At 45.8% G+C, this 21,060-nt stretch overlaps 1 protein-coding gene across 7 annotated transcripts in view; it reads right to left on the reverse strand.

Moving 5' to 3' along the window:
- CUX1 (cut like homeobox 1) overlaps nt 1–21,060 on the reverse strand; it is a 358,862-nt gene that overhangs the window by 38,045 nt on the left and 299,757 nt on the right. The window contains exons 21-23 of one of the 7 annotated variants that reach the window (XM_086624369.1): nt 8,979–9,281; nt 7,433–7,495; nt 3,787–3,975 (exon numbers count right to left, since the gene is read on the reverse strand). The exons of 5 other annotated variants lie outside the window; for them this stretch is intronic. In XM_086624369.1, the coding sequence (XP_086480495.1) occupies nt 3,787–3,975; nt 7,433–7,495; nt 8,979–9,281 (555 nt within the window). The remainder of the gene's footprint in view (nt 1–3,786; nt 3,976–7,432; nt 7,496–8,978; nt 9,282–21,060) is intronic. One more of the 7 variants, XM_086624370.1, reaches the window with a different exon arrangement.

Genomic DNA, 21,060 nt, shown 5'->3' on the forward strand with positions numbered 1-21,060 from the left:
ACACCAGCCTGACATCAGCCTAGCAGGCACTAAATCTCCAACAGCCACGAGCTCCGATTGGAGCCAGGGACCGATGTGGGGCACGTCACACCAGTCAGCAACCAAAAAATAAATTTCTCCCTCCCCACGCTTCTGCCTTTAGGCTGAGGGTGCACAAAGAATAAAAATTCAATGCAATCAAATAAATTGAAATAGTCAAACCCCTTCTCACACAAGGCAACTTCTTCTGGCAGAGCTCCCTATGGGACCGGCGAGGTTTTCTGACTCCAGTGGGTTTCAGCATCCTGTCCTCTACACGGTGGTGTGTCCAGTGGGACCTTTTTACACTGTGTTTCACTATCATCAAAGTGAATTTTGAACACACTCTGTAACCTTTGGGGGTATCTGCATGGCCCTCATTTTGTTTTTCCTGAATATGACGGATTACCTGTGGATTGCCTACTGTGTAAGATCACTGATATGGAACAGAATGTGAGTTGCTCACGATCCATCACTCTGCCATGATACAGTCCTGCACATGTTGGAAATAACCATAAAAAGCAATGCTGGGATTATTATTTATTTTTTTTAAAACAAACTTCATTAAAAAAATCACCTATTTAAGCTGTTCCAACCAGATGCAGAACTGCAAAGTGACCACAGGTAAACGCATTATTTCAAGGTGACCAATTTGCCTCATTTTTGCAGCCTTCAAGGAACTGTTACAACCTTCAACCATGGAATTAATCATTCCAGCAACATAATCTCACATCTATGTAAGGTCTTTAATCTCCAAGACTCCTAGGTGTTATTTCAAACCTGCATTGACATGCAAACCGTATACCAGGTTCCCTTGTCTCCTTTGATAGCGCAACCAGGAGGGCTGACAGACAGCACCCATCACGTCAGCAACATCCAGCAGCTTAAAGGAGGCCAGGAGACAAAACACAACCTCGCATGGAAGATGCAAAAGGTGTTGAGGCTACCTCTGACCACAGTTTCTGGAATCTGGTCAGGCAACTGAGTTAACACGAGACACCCCTACACCAGGATGCTCTGAATCTGCTTTCCCTGGCATTTCTGGCAGGTCAAAGCTCCCATCTTTAGACTCCTAAAGACAGCACGGAGCTCTGAGAGCTTGGGGAAAATTTCGTGCCCTGTGCCTACCTCTGTTTTTGTTACCTCACGCTGGGGTGACAGAAGGTGCAGTAGCTTATTTGGGTCTCTCTCATGTGAACGGAACAAGTTATATAAATGCACATATTTCCTTAACAGAAAAATAAAGAGGATGTTTCACTGTTCTGTCGTAATCAATTGTTTTTCTAGAGGATAATATATTATCAGAACAAACTTCCATTGGGCCAAAGGCACAATCCTGGCACTTTGCCATGTGCTGAGCTACCACCTGAGTTTTTGGCTTTAATAGTTGCTCTCCGGAAACTTTAGATGACGTTTATAAAATATTTTCCTTTTTAATTCTTATTTTAAACATATGTGCTGCGTGTAGACAACATAAGGACATCATTCAGCACATTTACTGTGACAGTAAGGTTCAAACCGGAATCCAAGTCGCAAACACACTTGATTTTTGGAGAAGCTGGATTTTTGTTTGCGATTGTCTCCACTTCTCAGGAGGCCAATGGAAAAAAAAACAAACAAATGCAATTTGGGTGAAGGTTTGGATCTGGGTCTGAGACCAACTTGCCAAGGACAGCTCCAGCCCCGGGGTCTTCCTACCTTTTTCCCCGTGCTGTTGCCAACCCAGCATCGTCGTGCCCCCCCGGGACGCCTCCCCCCCAGGCCGTGCGCAGCCGCAGCCGCCACGGCTGCAGAGGCAGCGGCTGCCCACTGAGGCAAAACAGAGCCCCTCGTAATATGATTTTTATCTTATGCGGTATTGAACAAGATTATTAAAAAGCGAAATAATGGGGAAATAAAGGGAATTAAATTTTCTCCTGACAGCAGGCTCCGGTACTGTTCAGCGAGGAGCGTGACGTTACCGGCAGCACACGCCGGGAGGTGCTGAGGAAGAGGAGAAGGAAAGGTGCTGAGAGCGTCTCAGTCTAGTGAGCGTGAGCCCCCGGCGTCCTCCAAAGAGGGGAGTTAATGTACCTTGCAAATTTTCAGACCCTCTTAAAATGGACATTTATAGCGCAAACTTCAGACTGGTAGAAGAGGAAAAAAAGATATACGCAGCTCACCTTTATCATAATTATTAATTTACTCCCTTAATAAAATGTGGCAGAGAAATAATTGATAATAATGTTTCGCTGGTAGCTGATACGGTTACACTGTTCCTTAACTGACATTAGCTGAAGGGAAAGTTAAATTCTTAATGTGGCTCTAGAGCAATTTGAAAGGTTAAATCACAGGATCCTGACCTGCATGAAAGGTTTTGCAGAAAATACAGAGCGGAATTCACTTTAGAGTGCTCTGCTGTGAGGACAGCACTTACGCAGTTCGGGAGCTCAGTGCAGGCTCGAATGATTTACAGCCTTATCTCTATTCAGGTGCCATCTACAGAGCATATGTATTGCACAGTATTTGATAAGAATCCAGTTTAGAAAATAGTTTTGAAAGGATATTGTCACTACTACTTTTAAATTATTTTTATTTTATTTTCCTGCATTATGGGCGATATTCTCTTTGAGGCTATAAAAATCCAGCTAGTTGACAATTTTATTTCTGCCATATTTCTAATACAGCAAAACCATCGTGGCTCCCTTTGGTTTACAGCTGTAAGTGGGAAACCCAAGTGGATTTTACTCCCCATGGAAGATCATACACAATTTGTGATAAGATACTGCACCGCATTATATTATGCTGGTTACTATGACAAGGATTTGAATTTCTTCTTAAAAGCATGCAAGACTAGAATTTTCCCAGAAGCTCCTTCACCGCAATTTTTACTATAATCACAAAGTTCTTGATCAAATGTGTTAATGCTTTCAGGCCATCAGTCAGCAGCAGTGCTTTCAGTGCACACGATTAATGCTGTCTGTACTAATATCATTAAGGGATAGCTCGAGAGATGTATATATCATTAATTAGTTAACTGCTGATAATGGCAGCCTAAGAGCCTCCCTTGTAAAATCACAGGGACATACTAAAAACAGGGCTCTGAATAACCACTGTTCTTTAATAATGAATTTAAAATATAGAGAGTAGGATAAATTTTCAGGATATACTCTCTACTAAGATACTACCAACTTAGATCTCTCACAGGTACATACTCATGACGCAGCCGTTTTATGCGAGCATATATTAATACAATAACCTTCCTCCATCCCTATAAAGGCCACAAATTTATTTACTCTCAAATACCCTTTTATAAAGACTGCATTTTTCTTTCCTCCTAGTGACCATCAATGCAGGACTGGAAAGAAGCTCTCTCAGGAATCAATGCACAGTTCTTCCAGCCCAACATCTGTGACCAGCTGCAGCACTATTAACTAATAACCCAAAGCCAGCTCCCAAACTCACATTTCTCATTTGATAAGGCAAGTTATCAGTGATACACCAGGGCCTCAGTAATTAATCTATAGGAGAATATAGCAATGATTTCGTGACAGCTGGTGAATATTCAGGGTTTGGGGTTGTTTTTTTGTTTAGGGAGGGTTTTTTTTGAGATGTATCTGCTTGAGCTAGCATCAAATAAAGCTATGAAAAAGCTGCCATGAAGTCCTTTTGCATAACCTTCACAATGCTGGATCAACGCTGCCTCTATGCTATTTATGGAGAATTATAAAAGACACGGTCATCTTTGAAATAAAGGAAAACATGAGTCAGCAGCCTGCTCCAAGTTACCTTTTTTCTCCATTCGTTTCATATCCATCAGCTTCTCCACGTTGTTGGGATCGTTCAGCCACAGCTGCATGCGGACGAAGGGTTCCCGTCCCTTCAAACTCAGCTTGTGCCAGGGCTTCGGGCGAGCCAGCAGGTCTGAGACAGAGCCTTGTGTTAGCCCTAGGATTGTCTCCCCGAACAAACGCTGACCTAATACGAAATTGAAAATTGCATGAATACATTCAGCTAAGAGATGAGGCTAACTAAAAACACAGAACACATCTACAAGATCATTCGTCAATTATTCTTATTTCAGAATTACTTGAAAGCCCAAAAGAAACATTTAGAAGAATAAAAGCTTCCCCCCCACCTCTAACAGTGTAAATATTGAGCTTTAGTTTAATCCTTGGGGTCTGACTGCGGCAGAGAGGGGAGCTCAACACCTTTGGGGGCTGGCATCTTACAGTGAAACTGTGTATGAAAACCAAAATCAATGAGATTGAAAGTAAACTGGACTTTTAGCTAAGCAGGCAACTAGTGAGAGCAATGGGGCTACTTAGCTCTTAAGCAGGAGAGTAGTGCAACAACTTTGTTCTAACAGGGCAATCCAAACATTTCAAGCAATCAATGATCCAAGACCAATGCAACTCCCCGCTCAGCAACGGCCATACAAACGTCCTCAAAGACACGTGTGCGTATTTTCGGTGTCGTACTATTTGTGGTGTCCTAACTGTGTTTTACCAACTGCAGATAATCATAGAATCATAGAATCATAGAATGGTTAGGGCTGGAAGGGATCTTCAAAGGCCATCTAGTCCAACCCCCCTGCAAGGAACAGGGATATCTCCAACTAGATCAGGTTGCTCAGGGCCTCATCCAACCTGGCCTTGAACGTCTCCAGGGATGGAGCATCCACCACCTCTCTGGGCAACCTGTTCCAGTGTTCTACAACTCTCATGGTAAAAAATCTTTTCCTAATATCCAACCTGAATCTACCTCCCTCTATTTTAAAACCATTACCCCTTGTCCTATCACAACTGGCCCTCCTGAACAGCCTCTCCCCATCTTTCCTGTAGGCCCCCTTGAGGTACTGGAATAATAGAACAGCCTTTCCAGTTTTTTACAGCCTCTGCAGTACTTCTAGTTAAGAATGCTTAATTTTAGTTCTTTTTAAATGCTATCGTTTAGCAGGGTAAAAACTGCACGTGCTTTTCAACATAGAGCATTTGTGTGTGCATTAGGAACACCAGTTTTACACGGTTAAGATCTAACTTAGCAAGAACTGCAGAAAATGCCTGTGCAGCTCAAACCCAACCATACAGCTGGTTTCCTAAAACCCTTCACTTCAGTGTTCTTCCTAAGCTAAACTGCCTTGATATGCAACAGCTTTTGTTACAAGACAGAGCCTGAAGTCATCTGAGTCATCGCTGGTGATGTCTGATGGAAGCGAAGCTACCATGGATTTTCAAGGTAACCCAAAGATCTCTCCATACCAACCAAGTTTAGGCCTCAGGGTCTCATGTCTGATCCATAGCTTTTGAATGCCCTCACCAACGCAAAGCAGAATCATTTCCTTCATTCCCTAGCAATGCCAGCAGTCTTAGCCAGTGGCAACAAACTGATCCCTAAGGGACAATGCAGATGTGTGGGGGCTTGTGCTCCTACAGCTCTGCAGGACATGCCCGCACTTGTGAAAGCACCGTCAGCTCTTGCCTTCACAGCCTCATCTGGTCCTGTCACAAACAGGTTGTGGAAAATGTCTGCTCCACAAACCCCGCCGGTGTGCTTAATTCCATTAATCTCCTCCTCCCTCTTTAAAAAACACCCCCAAAACCTTTGACCTGGTCATTTTTTTCACCTGTATGGGGAGAGGAGGGAATGTGGGACCAGTTAGAAGCCGCGGAATGCCCTCGCATGGGGCAGGTGGGTCTGCAAAGCTTTTGCAGGAAGCAGCCGGGACAAGAAAAGGCAGAAAGGGGAAAGGAGGACAGGGCTAAAGTGACACAGTCTGCTAATAAGCTCTAAAACTAACCCTGAAAATGGTTCTTACAGACTGAATAGAAACCCACATTCGGAATTCACTTAAGTTCCTAAGTAATAAGTAATTTTCCACTACCCTCAATATCAGGAAAATTAGACAAAAGAAGCAATTCAGGGCCAATTTTTGATCATGCGTATTGCAGAGTCACCCTATTCCCTGTTTGTCTTTGCATTTAAAGCCAGCAGGAAGGCTTCACCCATTTACCTTTAAACCTGTCAGCTACTAGAAAGAGGCGACAGCCACTTGAAAAATCATTTAATTTGCCTTCGTAAATAACTGTCCCTTAACGCTCCCCCCCGTTTCCCACCCCGGGCTGTGCCTCGGCTCCAACGCCATGAGCGCTTCTTCCAGCGGCTGCGAGAGCGCCGGCAGCCGCTGCGCAGTGCCAGTGCGGCCACTGCCACCGCCACCGCCACCGCCACCGCCACTGCCACCGCCACCGCCACTGCCACCGCCACCGCCACCGCCACCGCCACCGCCACCGCCACTGCCACTGCCACTGCCACCGCCACTGCCACTGCCACTGCCACCGCCACCGCCACTGCCACCGCCACCGCCACCGCCACCGCCACCGCCACTGCCACTGCCACTGCCACCGCCACTGCCACTGCCACTGCCACCGCCACTGCCACTGCCACTGCCACCGTGAATCGGAGCAGGGACTGACCCGAGTCAAACTAACCTGCCAAGAATAAAATGACCTCTCTTGACTCGGGCCAAGTGGCTCAGTGTATTGTGTGGCCACACGAACAGGAATAGCTGCACGAATTTGAGAAAGGGTCAGGAACAAGCAGCCCAGAGCAGGTACTGGCAATGCTGCTGGAGGAAATGAACTTCAAACTACAGCCTAAAAATTAAAAATGCAAACGTGGAAGGAGGTAACATCATGTCCTCTAGGTGTTAAGAACAAAGCTAAAGATGTCTGTGTCATTTATCTTATCCCAGGATACGGCAGGACAGGATAAAGCACCTGAAAGACTCCCGAGCTAATGGGGAACGTGTTGGAAATCATTCTCAGGAGGTAGCAACTGTATCACACTCCATCTTCATCACAGCACTATTAATAACTGCAGTATTTTTAAGCACAGGTTTCCTAAAACCCCTACTAATTCTCCCCATCTTTTTCCCTAATATCTTTCATGCCTCTTCCCGCTGATGTAGCTTCTCATGGACAAAACTTTCTGTAAATTATGCTGGTTTCATGGTCAGTCCTGGCCCCTTCTGCAAAATCCCCACCACTGCCATCCTTCAGTAGCTCACTGCACTTGCTTCCCTCGCTAAGTTACATGTTGCCCAACAGGGAATCACTGACAATACTACGACATTTGGGACTAGGAACGCCAGCAACATCTCAGTTAACGCTGCCGGCACCGTTTGCTAAAACGGTGGCTGTTGGATGAATGCTAAAAGGCAAGGGAGGAGAGACCCGCCAAACACATCTCAAATGGTTCTGCACAACCATGGTCTTTACTGGCTGATGACATTGGAACAACTGAGCCACCACCAGTTGCCTAAGACAGGTTCACAAGGCCCCGTGGCCCAAGATGGAGAAACCTGTGCACCGAGTCAGCCTGGTGCACTAGCACACTGAGGGCGCAAAAGGAGACATTGAAACTGGTTCCACACCTAATGCAGAGTTTGGGGCACATTTCCTGGCTCTTCTGCTGCTTTTTAGGCTTGTCAGCCACACTGTAGGAAAACAAAAACCATGGAAATAAAAAAGACTAAGTAAAAATGGCATCAAAGCAAATGTAAACAAAAATAATTTTTTCAAACCTGTCTGGAACACCAGAGCAGGTACAGCACTCAACAGCATTTTGCCCAAAAACTAGGGGCCTGAACCTGCAAACCCTTACCGTGACTTGTGGCTCTTTCTCAACATGATGTCCACTGAACAAGCAACCACAATCTGCCCATGCCAAAGTGCATGAGCAAGCAATTCTGCTGGGTTCAGTGGAACACACTCTCATGCAAGGTACATCCAAGATCAGGGCCATTTTCTTTTTTCCCCGAATCATGTTAAATGAGAACTTGCAACCTCCCCCACCCCAGTAGTTTTCCCCTTTAAAAAAAAATAATTCTAAGATAATAACCCCTGTTACTCGGTGTCTAGCCAAAAAAAGGCTTCCTTAAATACTAAAACAAAGGAGTTTTTACTTATACAGTCGTAATGTTCAGATGGTGGAATTCTTATCACGTAAGTATCACCAGCAGTCTAAATCTAAACTTGTCTTTTTGGTCCCATCTGTAGTGAAAGAAGAGGAACTGGGACTTCTGGAGAGCGATTGACCTCAACCACCCCAGAGATGGATTTCAACCATCTACCCGCAGGCGAGACGAACGCCATGCCGAGCCCCAGAGGCACGTGCAGGTAGCGCTGGGGCAGCCTTACTGCCTCCCCGCGAGAGACGGCAAAGGACTCCAAAGGTTCCCAACGGCACGTGAGGGAAGCCAGTGTTAAACACATCTGAAGAACTAGTGATTTAGAGGCACGGCGGCAGCATTAAGCGTGGATTTCCCATACTCAATCAGACTCCCTTTGACTATTCCAAATACATAGCCATATCAACATTACGCTTAGTTCAACACCCAAAAACTCATCTGTAAGCAAAAGCAGCCTTAGCTTTGCACATCTCTAAGCAAAATACCTGAATGGCCCCATACATTTAGCTACAGGTTCATCTAAACCTCAACTGAGTCTGACTTTACCCTCCTAGCTCTACAGGTACGCCACGCTTCTGCTTGTGATGCACCTCCCTTTCCAGTCATGCTGGACTCCTCTCCTTCACCTGTGTCTAAATGTTGGGCCTTGAATCCAGAAGCATGGGGAAAAGAGCGTTTCTCAAGGGGAGATCTCACAGGCTTTGGGGTTTTGGTCTTCTGGACAGCCTGCTGGACTGTAGTTAGGGAGGTGGGAGCAGTATAGGGCTGGTGAGCCCAGAGCAGAGCTTAAGAAAAGCAAGGGTATGATGACATTTTAAGTAGAGTGTGACCATTTGAAAGGATTTTCCTACTGGTTTAAAAAAAATATTATCTTTTTTTAACAGATTAAAGCTTAGGCCAGAATCAAAATCAAGTATTCTTGTAAAAGTCTCCTGAAACGTAGCTTAAAAATAAAAGCATGAACACTTTCATTTTATTTCAGTCGAGAAATGAGAATAAAGTGATTTACCAAGATTGTTGTCCGTTAGCACTTCTTTGACCCTCTTCGTAATGCCATACGTATCCAGCTCAGGGGACATGGCAACCAGTTCTTGAATGCTGAGTGCTGAGTGGCCCGACAGCGGCAAAGGTGTTGTAGACTGGGATTCTGAAGCAGGTGGCTCGCTAGATTCTTGCGATTTGCCATCCTTACTTGTCTCTATAGCGGGACAGGGCTGCTGTACCAATTCAGTCAGGCTTTTCACTGATTCACTGGAACTCATAGGAGATTCAGGAGCAGGACTGCAACTGGCAGAAGTCTTTGGAGTGCTTTCTGTAATTAAAAAGAGTTCCCACTTTAGCATAATTGTAATGTTTTGATTGCAGGATATTTAACTTTCCTTCTCATTTATATTCTACCTACTTAAAGAAATGCCTAAGCATGCGAAATGCTACTTGTTATGTCTTGGTTACTAAAAAGCCTATTTTTAAAACCTGAATTATATTCTAATTTTATCTTGAGTCATCTCTTGCTTTCTTATACAGATAAGATGTATAAATACAAATAAAAGTCAGGAAAAAACGAAGTGCAATAGTCTAAGCTTGCAAGAAATTTCCTTGGTCAGGAAATCTCATAGTTTTGCTTTCCACAACATTTTTGTATAAGGATGCTCTTATATCTACCACCATAGGCTGGTTTAAGCCTCCTTCTGTGACTTGTAAGAAACTAACGGAGCCACTGTGTTGTAGTGTCAATGAGGGATTTTCTACAACTGATACAACTTTGTATCTTGAGAGTGTTACGGATTTTGTATTGTTTCTTATCACTCGCATCACATTTTTGCACTTCTCTTTGCCCAGAAATAACTTAACAAGATTAAAATACAGTTTGTAATTATGTTGCATTAATTAACGTGCTTGAGAATCCAACATAAAGATAGCTAGTGGATCAGGAGACATCCAAATCTGTTATTGTGACACTTTATTTAAAAGAAAGCTTGCTGAATCCGTTAATTTGCGAACAACAATAGGTTCTGTAAAAAATGTTGTTTTCCTCTTACAAATTCACATTTATCTCTAATGGAATGTTAACAACTGAGCTTACGCAGAAAATCCAGACATCTAAGGGTACAGTCTAAACATTTTTTAAGGCAACACCACGTAGACAATGTGGTTTAGGAAAACAATTCCCTTCAAAAGATAAAGAGCACATTCGATTTCTGCATTCACAGCTCCTTCCCGTTTTGAGGGACTGCCTCCTCCTCCTTGCTCTCTCGCATCTCCTTACTTGACACGACTAATTGTATGTATCTCAAATTCAAACACCAGCGGATTTGTCTCAAGATCTGTGGAGGCGGCATGCAACGCTCTCCATCGTACAAGGATGAGGTCAGTCTGCATCACAAACTCGGTCCCTGGAACAGAACTGCCTTTTCCTGGGCACTGCAACTCTCCTACGAGAGCGGTTCCCCCTGCAGCACCAGCGGCCATCACTACCACGGCCATGGCCAACAGCAAAATTCACTGTCTTTCAAGTTGGTTTGTTTGTTACCCAGAATACTGACAAATCACTACAGAACATGCAGCTCGTGTAGCACGGAAACATTATCCGAAAGGGAAATGCTACGTAAATAAAAGCAGGGTTCAAACAAAGCAGGGCGCACGGTATAACTGTCTCGTTCCAGGTAACAGAGGCTTTCACGATGCTGCATTTCTGAGAGATTCCCCGACACATTCCCATAAAGTTGCTCCCTCAACCCAAGCAATGGGACTTTTTCCTTAGTGCTTTATGAGATGCAAACGAGGCCGGCATAAACGGAAAGCAAGGTGCATATAAATCCTTCAGGCACTATGGATCCTACAAATCTTGTTTCTTTTCTCCGTTCACCCTGGGTCATCATACAACCGAATATAAAACCCGGCAAATGTTATTTTTGTATCAGGAGCAGCAAAGGAATTGTACTGTAAATTTGCCCTGATTCACCCATGCGAGGGACCAATTTGGCAGATCATCCATCTTGTTCACTGTACACTGTCAGGGATGGCGCGAATTCCCTACATGATAAACAGATTTCTTCTCAGGTCTGTGTCCTTTAACCCACAGCAAGGTCAAAATTATGGCTGCCTGGCTAATAAACTGCACGGCACTCGTTCAAGTTCTCTCTAATTTTGTCCCTTGTGCCAGCTTATACAAATCTTACTGAGTAACTAGAGCAGCTGCAAATTTCCTATACAATTCCTCATCCGTGCGCTGCAAACCACACGCGCACACGGAGCGCAGGAAAAAATCCAAACCGAAAACCCTCGGCCACACAGGACTCCACAAAAGCACCTCCTAATGCTTCGTTCTCCCTTCCCTTCCCTGCCCAGCCTAATGATGCACACCCCAAAGGTAATCCACATCCTCATCTATCACTGACGCGCTCTCCGCTGCTCACATATTAGCTTATTTATTTTTTATAGCACATAGCAAGAGCTTACTTGAATTTCATTTTTAAGACCAATCTGCTGCTTATTTACTCAGAAAGGTAGGATTATCTGAATCTAATTTTGGAAGGCAGTACAGATGACAAACTGCTTTTTCCCCTCCCAACGAAAGGCAAGTGTATAGCGATTGCAGATGAGGCATTAGGCACACACACTACAAATAACTCAAAATATGTTCCCTGTTCATTTTTAGCATTTTTCCCTTATGGAAAAACATTTTCGAGATCACATTAATATTTGAGGAAAAGATCCATTATTTGGAAAAGTCAATTCAATAATCAAATAACGCAAACATTTCCTGTTAATCTACTTAAAAAATTAAATAGACATTTAGAGTACAAGCGACTGCTGACAGAACAAAGGGGAAAATTGAACGTGTTCGCTGTTACAGATTTAACTGTCAATCCACAGCCATTTCACGTGTTTTATGAAATAATTTGTCTGCATTCATTTATCTCAAGTTCCTCACAGGACAAAGAAACAAATTCAGGACATCTGAAAAATACATATTATGATTTCAAAAGTGGCAATTGAACACTTCCAATGAAAATCATACACCGAAAGCTTATTTCTTTAAAATGCATTCTGCTTTTTTAATCCCAGACTTCATTGAAAAATAGCGCCAACTTAATAGTGATTCAATTTCTTATGAGTGCATAAGGGATGTTCACCAAACATTCACGGTTGTTTTTAGTGAGGAAGAGATCATTTTGTCAATATAAGCGTAAAACTGCTTCTAATTATGGTAGGCTGGGGGTGTCCCATCTTGCACAACCTGCAAACCCCATGGCCACCGTTTATTGATGAAGTTACTTTAATAAATTCCAGATAAACTTTGCTATACCAAAAGGGTTGTTGCAATTTGCTTTCCAACAGTCTGTATTCAGTTTTAACTGAAGCAAAAGCCCAAAAGCTTCAAAAATAAGGTGCTAGAAGTAAAGAGCTGGAGAGATCACGAGCATCACCAATGATGAGGTCACTGTGGCACCTGGGAACTTTTGAAGTTTCAGGTAGCCAGAGAAGCGAGCCATGCCCTGCGCTTTGTAGAGGATGGGAGAAAGATCTCCAACAAACAGGATCTCCCCACAATAGCCTGGAGGAAAGATGGTGGCCACCAGGTCCTGAGCACGTGATGAAGACACAACAGTTTAACATGGCAATTTTAAATGATCAGGAAACTGTTGACAAACATCATTAAAGATTCAAATACACCGTTGTCCTGGTTTCAGCTGGGATAGAGCTCATTTTCTTCCCAGCTGGCACGGTGCTAGGTTTTCGGATTTAGCATGAGAACAATACTGGTACTACACTGATGGTTTTAGTTGTTGCTAAGCAGTCAAGGACCTTCAGCTTCTCGTGCTCTACCAGGTGCACAAGAAGCTGGGAGGAAGCACGGCCAGGACAGCTGGCCCAAACTGACCACAGGGATATTCCATACCACACGATGTCCTGCTCAGTATGCAAACTGGGGGAGCTGGCCAGGGCCAGCCCAATCGCTGCTCAGGAACGGGCTGGGCATCAGTCAGTGGGTGGTGAGCAACTGTGTTGTGCATCGCTTGTTTTTGTATAATCTTTTATTAAAATTGTTATTATTATTTATTTATTCCCCCTCTCCATTCAACTGTCTTTATCTCAACCTATGAGGTTTTTCTGGATTCTCCTCCCCAACCTATTGTGGGGGGAGAGCGAGCAAGTGGCTGCGCAGTGCTTATTTTCAGCTGGTCTTAAACCACGACAACCATAAACACATGTAAATAAAATCAGTGATCCAAATCTTCTAAAGCTGCAAGTATAACTGATTTGTGAAAGGGCAAAGGCTCTACCGTGCCATTTTATACTATTCATTCAGAACACATGTTTGGGGTATAGGGAAGTTAGGCACTTCCACCCAATTTTTAAAAGCACGTTCAAATATGCAGCACAGAAAATAAAAATCAAATGCAACTCAAGTACTATCAAGTGGCGTCTGCATAAATGGGCCAGCAATCTGAAACATTTGACAAGTGCAGTTGGCCTCCACTCATAGCTAAAACATGAAGACTACTGAAACACCAACACTGGTTGTTTCACAGTTGATGGAAACAACTGAGAGCGAGCTATGACCACACAGTGAAGGTGAGCATTCGAGTCTTTGAAGGTAAACACGTCTTCATAAAGACAAATACATCTAATGCCGTTTGTGAATGCCAGGGGGCCGTACTTGGAACACATCGCTCCTGGCAGAACACATGGTCCTTAGCCTTAAGTCAGGAAGTTCTTCAGTTTTGTTTTTTTCTACGACAATACTAGAGAGGGATGCATAATCTAAAATGAAGATACATAAATGAATGGAAACAATGTCAGCATTATACAAATACCTTCTGTTTTCCTTTAAAATACTATTTTCCCCAATATAAAATTGCTTCTTGAATGGCCATCTTACTGCAACAAAACCCCAAACCATCAACACAGCTTGTCCATTCCCCTCCCCGCCTTTTAGTAATTACCAGTTAAGAAACTAAACAAACTTTGCAAACCATGTAGCATATAGGACTAGAGCCTGTCTCAGTATTTTACATGACTGGTTGAGAACCGTAAAAAATTGACCTTGCCTTAATTATATGAACACAGAAAACCTTTTGTGGTCTTGCATTCCTTAGCCTAATGGATGAAGCCAAGTCATGCTTTGGTCCCATCCACCCTCGACACCTTTCCCATAGCATCTATCATGACTGTTTTGGAAAAGGTGAGAAAGTCTTAAAGCATAGTTCCATTCTCAGTTCGTTGGTTATGGCTGTCTTCCTGAGCTTGACGTTAGATTCTCTTATTCTTCTTGAGCTACACAATTTGCCACCCTCATGCTGGGGTCAGGTCCTCAATACTGGATCCTGGGTCCTGAATTGCTTGAACACTGGTTGTAGAACATTTTGGCCTATGATTATCCCACTGGTGGCCTGCAGATTACCTGAAAACACTTCCCCCAACACAGTATCAGCCTGACACATTCCTCTATGAGGTCTGACCATGTTCTGTCATCGTAACATGACAAATCCCTGCAGGGTGTAATGAACCACAGGCTGCACCGGGCTCCCCTCCTGCAGCACTCCTCACGATCGTTCACTCAGCTGCATGAACTCAGCAGTCAGAGACATTGAATTGTATTCTGAAAAACGCCAGGGCACTGGTCAAGAAGGACTATTTTATGGTACAGGAACTCTTCTGACCACAGGAAGTAACCTAACACAGCCCTCCATACAAAAGCAGCCGCACAGCTCAGGTCCACCACACATTTCAGCCGGATCCTCCTTCCGAAGCTCAGGACACCTTAGAGGCAAAGACTTGCAGGTGACGCCGGCTACAACGTCCCCAGAACAGCACAGATGTCTACGTGACCTGCCACCCGTCCCGGATGTGTCCCCCTCAGCAGCGGTATCTGGATGATGGAGCAGTGTTGAGACATGGATACAGTTTCACCAGTCCCAGAGGCATCACGCTGCTGTCTGCCAGCACGGGCAGGTTCCTCCAGTGGAATTTCTTGTACATGTTTTGAGCGCTGCAGGTTTGGCACTTTTGCTCAGACCTTGCCCCAACAAATCCAGCCACGGCAGCACGTTGACTTTGCATCCACTTGGAAACAAACAGTTCAGAGCAAAGATTTGAGGAAGAGCATCTGAATTCGCACGCATCAAACAGAAGATGACCGCACCGAGCCTCTCCTCCCAGCACACTCGCCTGCCTGCAACGAGCACTCCGCACTTTTGCAGGTCAGGAACCGCTGGGAGAACAAACTGCTCAACCTTTGCTGCTAACACCAGCTCAGCTAATAAGCTGCAAAAGGACTCACGGGGAAGGAGGTACAGAACATGGAGAAGTTGAGGAAGACCATGCGAAACACAGAAGGTAGTCAGGGGCCACTAAAAGGATTATGAAAAATATTATATTCTGAAGACAGCAGGCAGACAACAGCTGCCTTCACTTTCAGAGTGAAATGGATTGAAAAAGCAGATCCACTATAATTTTCAGAGACAAATCTCTGTAGTTTATCTGATCCACTATTTAAATTTCAATACACAGTCCTCTATCTGCAGTAATAACCTAAATTCCATTTAGTGTTCATTTGAGCAGTCAGGATAAAGTCATTTCTTATTATCTCCCCACTGTGTAAAAAACAGCTTGAAGGTAGGAAGTCAGCAAGCATTTTCACCAAAAAGTAATTATTGTAAGTGACATTTTTACTGCTGGCATGCCATAAGGCGAACTGCGCATTTGGAAGGACAAGTTGCTAAACCAAAATGACAGGGTACTCTGTGACATTCCGACAAGAACCCAAACATGATTTAGCTGGCGCTTGGTGCGATGCATCCCTTCCGCAACGTCCACGGCTCGGGCTTCAGGTCTGTGCCCAAGTAGCCAAACTCCAAGTTCCTTATGGAGGAGCAGCGAGAACCGCCGCGTCCTGCACAGAGCGGAGCGAGGGGGCAACGAAGCATCCCGGACTCTGCTCGTTCCCTTTACGGCAAATTAGTAGGGAAGATGGAAGCAGACAAATGTGGGCAGGAGATTTCTCAGCAACCTCTTAAAAGAGCATTTGCGACTTCAGGGCCCGCATCTACCTCCTCGTGCAGATGAGTTAATGGACAACAACAGACCTGGCAGGTTGCCTGAGATCAAAGTGTCTCATACTGGGACTGGAGTAGTTTCTGTTTTCCCCTGGTGATTAGGCTGCCCATTCCATCCAATCTGTAGTCCAGAAACCGGGGTATGTTTTCCTGAGAATCAAGACCAGCTCACACAGCTGATCAATGACGACATCCTCAGCACAACCGCGTTGCTCTTTCCCAGGGTCTGAAAATTTCAGGCAGAGATTTTTCTTCTCCGACCTTCTAATTTTACCTTTAGCAACGGTTGCCTTTGTGGGATCTTCTAAAGCATCATAGCAACTCTCCTGGCTAACAGTGGTGCAGGTTTGAACTATTTAACAAAGCTGATCAGCATCTGTGGAACAGCACTGAACACATCCCTCTGCCGACTAATTAAAAGAAAATACCCGTGAAAGCCCAGCGCCTCCTCTCAGGCAGTGGTTTTGGTGGATTTACTTTAAGTAAGTGAACCTTGCCTATTCACAATGTGCAAATTAATGTGGCTTATGAAAATATGATCCTCCCTACAGTTATAAACTCCCACAGCTATATGCAGGGAGTATACAAACCTCCCTACAGAGTGCATATATCATGATGTAAAGTACGTAGGTACCTGCAGTTATAGTTGCAAAGTGCTTGCTACAGTCCCGATAATCATTTCCACTATGACTGTGGAGATTTTGTTTGTTTGTCTGTTTTGCAAATGTTATAACTTTGGGGAAAATGTTATTTTGGGTCTTGGCTCAGAGGGAAATTTTATGTGGATGGGGGGGAGGGATCAAAAGAAAACCCCTTTAGGAAAGTGTGCAGATGTATGCATGTCTGCACTGCAAGGGGAGGAAACCAGCTTTGGTTAACTCTGAAATTACTGGGGCAACACTAAAAATAAAGGTCCTCATTGTGCACATATGTTAAACGACAGGAGCATAGAAAACTATCTGAATGAAAAAGGTAAATGTTGGGAGTACTTGAAAAAAACTGCTTCTGAGTATTGTTAAAGGATTACAACATTTTGCTGCAATTTTATGTGCGTTTTCAGTAATCATGTTAGCTTTGTGCTTGTATTTAAAAAGCATGTTCTCAGTCATTCTAGAAACCAGAAGGAGCTGGAGAAATCGGATGAAGTTCAGAAAAGAGCAAGTAAGATGAGAGCTGGTGATAGACTCATGGAGACAGATTTACACCTGGCCGTTTAAAAGTACTTAGAGAAGTCAGGCAACCAATTCTCCTTTCAGTGAATGTGCAACCACAAATGCCTTGGACAGCCTTGGAAATCTGTTTTAGGTAGGTTTGAGGATTCAGCGAGGAGACAGACACGTGTGGTAAAGCTCGATCCCAGCACTATTTATTAGTCAGTGAAATACCTCGTTCACTCTTACGTTTCAATCGCTCCGTCCATCTCCGGCTGTTTCCCTCGCGGGAGAACAGACCCGCGGATCACGGCTCCGCACTCGCTTCGTGCTGTGAGTACGTCCCAGTCACCCCCCACACAGCACAGAACACAGGAGTTCAGGGTTATGTTGATTACATGTGTTACAGATTTCATAGATTTCTAGGTTGGAAAAGACCTTAGAGATCATCATAGAATCATAGAATCATAGAATGGTTAGGGCTGGAAGGGACCTTCAAAGGTCATCTAGTCCAACCCCCCTGCAAGGAACAGGGATATTTCCAACTAGATCAGGTTGCTCAGGGCCTCGTCCAACCTGGCCTTGAACGTCTCCAGGGATGGAGCATCCACCACCTCTCTGGGCAACCTGTTCCAGTGTTCTACAACTCTCATGGTACAAAATTTTTTCCTAATATCCAATCTGAATCTACCTCCCTCTATTTTAAAACCATTACCCCTTGTCCTATCACAACTGGCCCTCCTGAACAGCCTCTCCCCATCTTTCCTGTAGGCCCCCTTGAGGTACTGGAAGACCGCTATAAGGTCACCCCGGAGCCTCCTCTTCTCCAGGCTGAACAGCCCCAACTCTTTCAGCCTGTCCTCATAGGAAAGGTGCTCCAGCCCTCTTATCATCTTCGTGGCCCTCCTCTGGACCCTCTCCAACTGGTCCATGTCCTTCTTATGTTGGGGACTCCAGAACTGGACGCAATACTCCAAGTGAGGTCTCACGAGGGCAGAGTAGAGGGGGAGAATCACCTCCCTCGACCTGCTGGCCACGCTCCTCTTGATGCAGCCCAGGACGCGGTTGGCCTTCTGAGCCGCAAGAGCACATTGCCGGCTCATATTGAGCTTCTCGTCCACCAGTACTCCCAAGTCCTTCTCCTCAGGGCTGCTCACGATCCATTCTCCGTCCAGTCTGTATTTGTGCCTGGGATTGCCACGACCCAGATGTAGGACCTTGCACTTGGCCTGGTTAAACTTCATGAGGTTGGTATGGGCCCACCTCTCCAGCCTGTCGAGGTCCCTCTGGATGGCATCCCTCCCTTCCAGCGTGTCGACGGCACCACACAGCTTGGTGTCATGGGTGAACTTGCTGAGGGTGCACTCCATGCCACTGTCCACGTCACCGACAAAGATGTTGAAGAGGGCCGGGCCCAACACAGACACCTGAGGGACACCACTCGTGACCGGTCTCCACTTGGACATCGAGTCGTTGACCACTACTCTCTGAGTACGGCCATTGAGCCAATTCCTCATCCACCGAGTGGTCCATCCATCAAACCCATGCCTCTCTAGTTTGGAGAGAAGAATGTCGTGCGGTACAGTGTCAAAAGCTTTGCACAAGTCCAGGTAGATGACATCCGTCGGTCGACCCTTGTCCACCGATGCTGTCACCCCATCGTAAAAGGCCACCAAGTTGGTCAGGCACGATCTGCCTTTGGTGAAGCCATGTTGGCTGTCACCCACCACCTCCTTGCTCTCCATGTGCCTTAGCATGGTTCCCAGGAGAATCTGCTCCATGACCTTGCCAGGCACAGAGGTGAGGCTGACCGGCCTGTAGTTGCCCGGGTCCTCCTTGTTACCTTTTTTAAAAATGGGGGTTATGTTCCCTCTCTTCCAGTCATCGGGGACCTCGCCAGACCGCCACGACTTCTCAAATACAATGGCCAGTGGCTTGGCAACTTCATCCGCCAGTTCCTTCAGGACCCGCAGATGGATCTCATCAGGTCCCATGGACTTGTGCACCTTCAAGTTCCTCAGATGTTCCCGAACCTGCTCTTCAAGTACAGTGGGCGGTGGTTCATCCTCACAGTCCCTGCTAGTTCCCATCGAGTCCAACCGTCCCCAATCCCCATTAAACCATATCCCTAAGTAGTTCATCCACCCTGTTCTTAAACACATCCAGGGATGGGGACTCAACCACCTCCCTGGGCAGCCTATTCCAGTGGCTGACAACCCTTTCAGAGAAGAAATACTTCCTAACATCCAACCTGAATCTCCCCTGACTAAGCTTGTGCCCATTTCCTCTTGTTCTATCACCCATCACTAATGTAAAGAGCCCTTCCCCCACCTCCCCACCATCCCTTCTCAAGTATTTGTAGGCTGTAATCAGGTCTCCCCTCAGCCTCCTCTTCTCCAGGCTAAACAGCCCCAACTCCCTCAGCCACTCCCCATAAGTTTTATTTTTCAGCCCCTTGACCAGTTTAGTCGCCCTTCTTTGGACCCGCTCCAGGATGGGCACCTGGAAACCCTCCAAGCAGTTTTCCTCTACGCTGCCCTCACCCAAACCTCCTTACAGACTCACCAGCACTACCACTCCTGCTGCCATGACCATGGTCGACCCTTGGATATTGCTGCGCTGCGGGCTGGAGGCTGACAGGCACTTCCCGTAGCAGGGGTCCCTGCAGAGGCTTCGGTGATGGATGCGTCTCAACACGAACCCCCGTGCGCGCTATGGCACACCCTTCGTCCCTCCACGTAGGCCCGTACGTGGCAGGAGGAGTGGCACAACACTCTGCCTTGTTTGTTATTTAAGATTCCCGCTGTCGCGCCTGCGCGCGGCGGCTGGGGGGTCACGCCGGTGGTCTGCCTTCCTCACTAAGTCTTCCTCTTCTCACGTCTTGCACATTCGCTTTCTCGTTGTCTGCCAAAAGCCACGAGTTTCTGCTGACTCAGTTCTGGAAAGTCCCAGCCCTGCTCCATCAGTTCTGAAACACCGTATCCAGTGCATCCGCTGAGCCACAGTCCCAGCTTTGTTCTACCAGCTCTGAAACCCCATCCCCAGTCCAGCTCCACACAAGGTTTTCCTCTTCTCAGTTCAGTGCTGCAACGAGCAAATCACCAGTTGCACACTCGCTGAGAAAGCACAACTCCAACAACGGGTCAGTACAGCATTCCTTAATCAACGGAAAGTCATTCCACCAGTGGACCCAAACTACATTCGCGCGTCAACTTTTTTACGCTCCCCTACAAAATCCCACTATTGTGCCCAAATCTACATCAAGACTGTAACTCCTCATAGCCAAAACCTGGCATCACTATCAGTTTAAGGTATTCCTGTCCTGGCTCCATCCTTTACCTCCATTTTCGCCTGACACTGAACTTTGGGAGAACCAATTCTGCGAACCAGAGCTGAAAAACAGCCACCCGCTGCCACACCCCCGCAACACAGCACGGGTGGAAGGGACTAAGGACAGGAGTCTGGATCTCTTTATTGATCTCAACTGCAGTGCAAGTCCATTAGCAAAATGATGGTTTTTTTCATGTCGGCCCCAGCGTTAGCACAATGAGGAAAGTCCTAGTGCAGCCTTGTGAGACAAACGCTCACAAAATGACAACTGACGCACACCCTGTGCCCAGGGCCACCCAACCAACTCTATAACCAAGCAGAGGCATGTCTAGCTCCTGTGCGACCTACACCTGCTCGTACTGGAGAGCGTGCAGTGAGGAACTGGGGCAGGGGACTGTCCTGCTCAGCTGACGAGCTTTGATCGGGTCAGATCCTTCTTCCCGCACCTGCCTCTTCCAAAGCCTTTGCCATGTAGAGTATGCCAGTGCCATCGCCTGGGTCTCACCCCTCTTTGCCTGGCTGCTGCAGGAAGGGCATCACTGAAGGG

Source organism: Tauraco erythrolophus, chromosome 21 (genome assembly GCF_009769465.1).
Source record: "Tauraco erythrolophus isolate bTauEry1 chromosome 21, bTauEry1.pri, whole genome shotgun sequence".
Lineage (NCBI taxonomy): Eukaryota > Metazoa > Chordata > Aves > Musophagiformes > Musophagidae > Tauraco > Tauraco erythrolophus.